Raw genomic sequence first — 8,855 nt, forward strand, 5'->3', positions numbered from 1 at the left:
ACCATAGAAGCTAATACAAACAAATATACATACTATAACCAGGGCAACTTTCGGAGCACAAGCATGTGGAAAGCTATGTCAAATTTTATTTTCAGAATTTCCTCAAAAACAGGAGAGGATGTATTTCATCCTCATTAACGCCAATGAAGACAAGAAAAGGAAACCATATCCTCATTAACAAAATCACAGATGGTACATTTGAAAGTGAGAAAGCTTTTGATGTTAAAGATTCAATTGCAGGCAAAAGTTGACACAATAGTCAGGCCGGTGCTATTGTCAAGAGGATTATGCAAATTTTGCTAATGAAAGTTAGTGAGCCTTCCAAAATCCATGCCAAAACCAGAATATTGGACTACAAAGCCAGGTGCCATCATCAAGGTCCAGTTTATAAATTAGGATATGCCCGAACAACATCCACAATTGGAGACCTGCAGATCGGACATTTCCCACTGCTCCATTGCAACTCATGGGCACACTTGAAACAGGTACACATATGCCCACACCTGAAAAGAATACCATGCACCCCTGTTAGAGTGACTTGCAGTAAATCTGATGACTTTGAAGCACAATGCAGTAGTTCCCACTTCACAGATTTGAACATGGATAAACACATTTGACCAGATTTAAAGATTATTAGCAACAAACCCCTTGAATAGGTTGTTTCTGAAATTTGAGAGAGGACATGTCGTATGGGCATGGAATGGGCATAGTGTAAATCTCGGAGAAGGAATAGCCATCATACACAAATACTCATTTCTCATGGAGACCTTGTGTGGAAGAAACAACATACCTGTAAAGTAGTGAGTCAACTTGCATTTCATAGCAGACACAGCAACTGTCTTTCCTTCCTGTTTTTGGCCCTGAAAATTTTGTGGCACTCCCCAGACCAACTGTTGTTCCAAAGAAATTAATAAATTGCGTGTGACCACATACATCATGGATACAACTTTTTTTTTCCTGCTTGGGAAAGAACATATCCTTTGATAGCTGGTAAAAGAAATGCAAGCACTTACCAGATTGACGAACTGCATCAGAAACCACTTGTTTGATAGAGTGCTGCAAATTTGCCTGCTGCCACTCCATGCAACTCTCTACCAACTTCCGCAGTTCACTGATTTCATGGTGGATTTTTGCTATATCACTCCTCAAGTCATGTATGGGTCCTGATTCCTGTCATATTAGTAACAGTTAGTCAGCAAACATCATAATCATAATCATCTACCCTTTTCACAACTCTTTGGGTCAGCTTTATATCCTCATTCACTAAGTATTCCTATCTAGGGTTGCCTCTGAATCTGATCCGTGTATAAAAAAACTGAAACTCAAAGAGAAGTATGCATATGTTGCATGGATGTATACATGTATAGGTACATATATAGGCAGATATGCACATGTATTTATGTATATACATTTGTATGTAGTTTTATATACATATGATTTTTCATTAAGGAAATGTTATATAACTTACTGGGAAGTTCTGAGATGAATGATGTCTGAATGTAGTGTGCTGCCAACTCTCTGGATGGTTTAGTGTCTGATAGGGTACGGGTATCAATGATGATGATGCAGATGCAACTTGATCAGCATTTTGGAACTCATCATTTTGTCTCCAGAAAGTTTGTTCTTCATAATCTTCTGCAAAATTATCATCAAATGATTGGTGACCTTGTCTTTGTAAGAATGACAAGATCAGGTGGTTCATTTTATCACAGAAGTCACTCGCAAGTGAAGTGGAAACTCTCCTTCTGCACACAAAATAGAGGAGAGATTTTATTTCAGTACGGGGAAGGGGACTAAGAAGAGAGTTATTAAATTACAGTTCTGGAGCTACAAAGCCGGCCGGTGCAAGGTAACATCGCATATTCAAAACGCACATTGCCATTCAGCCTGCTCATCAATGCTGACTACTAAGTTGTAGAAAACTAAATCTGCAATAACCTAAATTTTAACAGTTTTAATCTGCTCAGAAATCAACCACACCTACCTCTCTAGAAGATCACGAATTTCCTCATTGTCTGAAAATTTTCGAACCAAGTCGCAATATCCTGCTCGTCTGCTGACTCCCCATCCTCTCCATGAATTGGGAGAACCAGTTATCTGCAAAGGATCGCTGTTGACATTTTGGTGGGTATAAGATTCCACTTCCTCTGTTATGATGTCACCTTGTGAATCATGTGAGGGTGAAGAATCCAGAGGCCTTTGCCAATCAAGATTGCTCACCCACAAACTTCTGTCATCCCAAGAACTGTCCAGAGTATGGCTTCCTTCTTGTAGATCATCGCTTCTAGAATGAGGTGAATTGAGTTCAGCTGGTGAGCTTTCTGAATCTCTTGGAAAGACAACTACCTGATATTGATTGCTATCACCAGTACGCTGATCAGCAAAATTGGAATAATCTGAACCACGAGTATCAGTAGGGAACTGAATATGTGCATGGCTTGAGTTTTCCAAATGTGGCACTCCACTACAATCATGTTGCCCACCGTTGCTAAATCTCTGCCTGATGTTGGTCAAGAAGGACATCAGATTATTATCATAGCCAGCCAAATCAAGACCAGCTTTTGAAATAATTATGAATTCATCATTTTCTCGATTAAACTATTCAAAAATAATCAATATAAATGCACATAATAAAGAAATATATAGTGCCATGCATCTCTTCACAGACATTTCCCCATAACACAACAAGAGAATCCTATTTTGTTAATCTATGTATATTTTCCACTAGTAAGGAGGCAATTTTTTTTTTTGAGGAACAAGGGAGGCTTGAAGACCACCCAGCCTTTATTCAAAGTGTCAAATTTACAGAGCACAGCAGCTGAAGAGAAAGGAGAACAGAACAAGAGCTATCAGACCCTGGTATTTTACAACTGATACAAAGTAAAGTAAAACAACGATGAAGACTGGTTCACTAGTAAGGAGGCAATTACTGCATAAAATATTACAATTTAGAGCCAAGACATAATATAGATAGGAAATAAAATTGTTTTGTATAAGTAGCATATTGTCATAATATAGAAGTTCTCAATAGAAAGATTTGGCATTTAAGTGCTATCCAGAATTACAGCTTCATTCATACCAAGCAATACTATTTGACTTGCAAATCGATAAACAAAGCAAACTTATCATTGTACCAAGTGGCACATGGTAGTACCTGAGGAATGAGATTGTAGACCCAGTTTGCAATCGATCCAATTCTATAGTTGCTGTCACAGTCCGTTGTTGGTTTTTGACTGCCACTTCTCGTTGCAGGGCCCTTAGCCTCAGCATTGACTGGAGAAAATGCATATCCATATCAGCTATAGTGCAAGTTGATCGATAAAAAGCCCCACCAAGAATAGTGTCCATGTGGTGTATGGTTATGAACCATGAAATGCATTACTTCTAATTTGAGCACCCATTGTAGTTAATTCATACAACAAAATTTCCAATATTGACAAAAAACCATTTTGGATAATGTCTTGCATTAGTGCATATTTTTGGTAATTTATCCATTTTTCGTCCGAATTCTTTGAACTATTTATATGAAATGAGAAACAGTTATTACTGTTCCAAAAGCATGACGGGGAAAAATATGAAATAATTATCTATGTTTGGCATGATTGAGAATCAGAGAATCCATTTCATGATGTTCATAATAAAATCTAAAATTCCCAACTTATCAATTTAATATAGAAAGCCTCCCACTAGTAACAAAGAGTACCATCAATTCTACGGGAATCTTTTCTTCTTCAATGATGAAATGAGAATTCAAACGAGTATATACGTTTGGCTCAACATTAAATTTTCATGCAAGACTGGGGAAAAACATAAGATGTATCGCGAGGTACTTCAATTGACTACTTGTCTACGTGAAGATGACATAAGAACATATCTATTAAAAAATCTTGTCGTGCCAGAGAGAGAGAGAGAATCTATTTGACGATGGGGTACTGCAACTCACTTGAAGCCGGCCACGATACGAGAACCGGGACACGGGCTGACGCTCGGCCATTTCAGCGAGCTCCCTCCGCCGCTCCTTCTCTAGCTTTGCGAGCAAATCCTCCATCTCCCGCCGCCCTCTCACGCGACGGAGACCCACACCGAAGGACCGCGTGGTACGGAGACTCTGGCTCTCCCCATGATCAGAGACACCCGAACTCTCCCGGCTCAACGGCTCTACCTCCTCGCTCCATGACGTCGCCGTCGAGCTCCGCGTCGCGTTCGCCGAGCTCAGCATCTTCACGATGCTCCCGACCCGGCCCCGCTCGCTCTCGCTCATCGACGAATGCGCCGTCGGCGTGACGATATCCGAGTCCCAGTCCCCATACGCCTCCAAATCATCGCAGACGTCGGAGCCGCCGGAGGGTTCCTCGACCATGGAGGCGGCGGCGGCGGGGAACCCCGAGTTGCCGCCAGCGCTGGTGGTGCGGTTGCTGGGGGCCATGCCGGCTTCGACCTCGAGCTCCTTCCACATCTGGATCAGCGACGATGCCCGCACGTTCGGCGAGAGGTCGATGCTGCTGCAATCGTTGGCGCTGGCAGCGCCGCAGCCGTCGGCGGCGGGGCCGCTGGCGGCGGAGTCGTCGGAGAGGGCGGGGGAGGAGTCGTGGAGGAAGGAGGCAGCGCGGGCAGAGACTGGCTGTGTGGTGGTGGTGAGGGCAGAGATCTCGGCCTCGTGGGCCTGGCGTTCGATGGTGGTGATCATCTCCCTGGCCTGGCGGGCCGCCCACCGGTTCAGTATCTGGGACTGACGGTTCTGGGTGGCCAGGAAGACGGCGTCCTCGCCGCCGCCGGAGGACGGCTCGGTCTTTCTCCGGATTACGGCGTCCGTGCCACCAACAGCCATAGGGGTGGAGGAGGAAGACGGGGGGGAAGTAACGCCCACGCGGTCACGGTCGCGGAGGAGGACTTTGTTGCGGGTCTTGCCGAAGGGGTGGTGGGCGTGGGCGGCGAAGACGCCGGCAGCGACCCGGTTGGGGTCGCGCCAGTCGTCGGTGGGCATTCTGGCCACCGAGGACGCCATTGGCAGGGAAAAGAAGCGTTGAAAGAAGGGAGGAGACGGGAGGTTGAAATATCTAGGAGGAGGTGGCGAGTAGCCAAAAATTATCTAACTTAGAATGCCCACCGAGGGGGGCATTGGCGAGGAAAAGGAGCGTGGAAAGAAGGGAAGAGATGGGAGGTTGAAATATCTAGGAGGAGCTGGCGAGTGGCCAAGAATTATCTGATTTGCTATTCTAAGGGATGGCCGGTTCCGAGGCAGTGAGAGGGGTGGAGCCGTTGCAGTTTGGAAACGGAGGGAAGAAGGGAGGGGGCTAATTTTAGGAAGGTGCGGTCCAACGGAATCCTTGAGGATTCGCCTGGAAATTTGATTGGTTTTACGGATATGGCCAAAACGAATCAGCCAGTGACAAGACGGCACGTGGCATAACAGAGAGACAATTTTATTTAAATTTTAATTATCGATTCCAATAAGAAAGACCCCAATAGCTTTCCATTAAGCCAAAGACTCCGAAACCCAAATCCTGTAGGATAAAAACCTCTTGATCTATAGAAAAAGTCCAAGTACCTTGTACACAGAGGAGACACATAAAAATATATACTTTTTCCTGATAAAACAGAAATATATGCCCTTTACTTCCTGCTTCTTTGGTTTTCCTCTCTCTTTCCTTCTACTATTCCTCTGAGCACTATCTCAATTAAGCACTGAAGGGTCTGACCCTAGCCACTTTAATAAGCTTTCTCTTTCCTTATTTGCAGAGCGACCCACCATGGATCGCCATCTCCTTAGAGTGGTGATCAGTCAAAAAACTTCTAACCACCGGATCAAATTTTTGGTAGTAATAGATTTGCGCCATCTATAAAAAAAATAAAAGCAAAAATTCGAAAAGATGAAGCCTAAAAGAAATAATTAGATCAATCATGCTTGACAAACAGTGCAGAACCAGCCAGAATCCCTAAGCCTTATGGTCTAGATCCTTAGCCCACAGCAACAACCACTCAACTTGCAGCTAAAGTATTCGCTGAGCAGTTTAACCTATTCATTCAGCAGATACAAATTTTGACTATGATATTGCACAACCTAATATGGATAAACGACCATCAAGTCCATCTATTGGCCAAGCTGGATGAACTTGTGCAAAACAACAATCGGTCCAGGAATCTACAAAGGACTTGACAGAACATTCCGGCTGAAATCCTTTTAAAATCAATTTCTAGCCTTGGACAATTTTTGTCGGGCCAAACTACTAGGAATTCTACATGGAGGATCAACCTCGATCAATGAATCGAGGAGATGGACCAAAAGCTGGGCACTATGATGTAGAATCCGAGGAGAGGTGCAGCTAGAGCACCTCACAACTTGGGGCTCACTATCAACCATGTTTCGTGATGGAGCTTATGTGAGAGCCCTTGCCTTCTAAATATAAGATGCTAGAGTTTAAGCAATATAATGGCTCTTTGGATTCTTTGGACCATTTGGGGAACTTCAAAAGCTTTATGTTGCTATATGGTGCTTCGAACACGATTATATGTAGAGCTTTTATTTAGATGAGTTTTAATTAGTTCTCTTAAGTTCATAAAGTGATGCAATATGATCATATAGTCACATGACAAACTTTACACTAAAATGGCCTTAATAACTTAAGGATTAAAAATTACCCCATCTTAATTAGCTCCGTTTGATGCCATTACCACCGTCAACCATGGCCCATTTCAAACGAGTGGATGGAGGGCTTGATCAAGGAGTCGCATGTGAAGAATTTTAATTAGATGGGTGACTCCCACATGACAACATAGTGACTGCTGCGGTAGTGGAGCTCCAGCCCTTACTCATCAATGCCTTCACCTCTTGCTTCACCGCCATTAGTATCCCCTCCCTTGCCTCCACCTCTGACCTCAACCACGTCATCTATCCAACCCAATCAAGATCTCTCCTCCAGTTATGTCTCACCACCAAATGGTGGTCGACGTTCCTTCCCCACTTATGGGATCGCAGCAACCATCAATTTATGTCCAAGCTCTTATATTATATGTATGTATGTATGTATGTATGTATGTATGTATGTATGTATGTATATGTATGTGTGTGTGTGTGTGTGTATATATATATATATATGTATGTGTGTGTGTGTGTGTGTGTGTATATATATATATGTATGTATGTATGTATGTATGTATGTATGTGTATATATACATACATATGTATGTATATATACACATACATACATACATACATATATATATATATATATATATATATATACATATATGTATATATATATATACATATATGTATATATATATATACATATATGTATATATATATATATATATATCATACATTGGGGTCATGATGACTTTGCTGTCGTTGTGGCGACATCACGATGAGTGTGACAACAACAGTGGAGGCCGAGGAGGTTGCAATGCTTGAGACAACCGAGGCTACAAACCTCCGCTATGAATTATCAGGCTTCGTTGGCTTTGCTATGGAAGAAGACCTGCATGGCAACCTCAGGACTAGCCCAGAACCCTTTGTAGACTCTCCTGTTGTTGCTAGAGTTAATCAGGATCCGATCTAAGAAGCCCTCTATGATGGCAAGGATCTTCCGATGCTCGATCCGGTGTGGCCAATACTCCAATTCCCTGTCCTCCATGGGCTCCTTGTCTCAGCCCATTTTCTTCTATTATCCTCTTCCTTCTCTGGCGACAATAGTGAAGAACCATCAATAGAACGGTCGTGGTAGTGAAGATAGCTTGATATTGGGATGCCCAATGCAAGGGCTTTCGGTTTCGAGCTAGATTTGGGCTAAGATAGCTTGAGATTGGGGAGATCGGAAGTGACGAGGCTATCACCGGATGAGGAATTGGATTTGTTGACGCTCCAGCCCAAGATGTAATGGTGCTCTGCTAGCATTTGCTTGGCGGCATAAAATCCAACAAATATCCCGTTGAGAAAGATATTACAAAGAGGTCTATACCTATACCGATGAGGGAGCTAATTGATAATTTTTCAACAAGAAGGGACAAATTGTAATAATCCAGATTTAAAAAAAAAAAACAGGGGAGGCAGCGAAGAAGAGTCACGCTGGGAGTCTTCTTCTGCTCAAATACATCGGAAGAGAAGCTGAATCTAAGCGGGATTCGACCTCCCCTCCACCCTATAAAAACCTCCTTTCCTTCTCTCTAAGATTGGTCACGACGAGCACCGGATTTTCCTTTTTTTTTTTTTTTCTAAAATTTTTCCGTTGAAGCCGCGGATGTCCTCATCGTGTTCATCTCAAATACTCACCGGAGGCCTCACTGGAGTCGGAGGTAAGCCCTTCTCCTCTTTTCCCTCTTCCTTCCCCTTCTTTCCGTGGCTTGTACACCCTTGCCGGCCGTCGGGATCGTCGGAAAAACTCATGAAAAAGATAAGACTCTGTTTTTCCCTGTTCGGTCGAGTCCTTTCCTCCTTTTTTCCGACCGTCGGCACCGCCGTTTGCGGCATCTTATCCCTAGGACAGCACCACCATCCCTCTATCTCTCTTCCTCGAGAGTTCTCGACCGCCGGCGATCGGCCAATGGCCAGAAATCATGAAGAAAGAGGACGGATCCTCTGTTTTCTGAATTTTTTCTTATTTTTGCCGCCATTCTCCTCTTCGCTGCCGGCCGAACCCTATCGCCGTCGTTGCCGGATCTCCGGCCAAGTCGCCGGAGCCCGAGCCACCGAGGGGGGGACCTCACGGTCCTCCCCTGTTTCAGCCAAGGGAGGCCGTGGGAAGAAAAGAAGGAAGAAGAAGAAGAAGAAAAGAAAAGAAAAGAAAAAGGAAAAAGAAAAAGAAAAGAAAAAAGAAAAAGAGAAAGAGAAAAATAAAAATAAAAATAAAATAAAATAA

The 8,855-nt window shown here is 43.4% G+C and overlaps 1 protein-coding gene across 1 annotated transcript; it reads right to left on the minus strand.

The window, feature by feature from the left end:
* Positions 1-64: 64 nt before the first annotated feature.
* Positions 65-5,314, minus strand: LOC105050464 (uncharacterized). The gene is made up of 7 exons (XM_010930493.4): positions 3,944-5,314; positions 3,155-3,273; positions 1,985-2,500; positions 1,469-1,745; positions 1,014-1,170; positions 791-890; positions 65-503 (listed from the first exon to the last, which is right to left on the minus strand). The coding sequence occupies exons 1-7, from the start codon at positions 5,003-5,005 to the stop codon at positions 386-388; spliced, it is 2,349 nt and encodes a 782-aa protein (XP_010928795.1). The 5' UTR covers positions 5,006-5,314; the 3' UTR covers positions 65-385.
* Positions 5,315-8,855: the final 3,541 nt, after the last annotated feature.

The sequence above is a fragment of the Elaeis guineensis genome, chromosome 2 (genome assembly GCF_000442705.2).
Source record: "Elaeis guineensis isolate ETL-2024a chromosome 2, EG11, whole genome shotgun sequence".
Lineage (NCBI taxonomy): Eukaryota > Viridiplantae > Streptophyta > Magnoliopsida > Arecales > Arecaceae > Elaeis > Elaeis guineensis.

Excerpts from the sequence above, each read along its gene's own strand:
- LOC105050464 (XM_010930493.4), bottom strand. The coding sequence starts at position 5,005 with ATGGCGTCCTCGGTGGCCAGAATGCCCACCGACGACTGGCGCGACCCC. Across the intron at positions 2,501-3,154 it reads TCTACAATCTCATTCCTCAG|GCAGAGATTTAGCAACGGTG; the intron begins GTACTACCATGT and ends GACCAACATCAG. Across the intron at positions 1,171-1,468 it reads ATTCATCTCAGAACTTCCCA|GAATCAGGACCCATACATGA; the intron begins GTAAGTTATATA and ends CTAATATGACAG.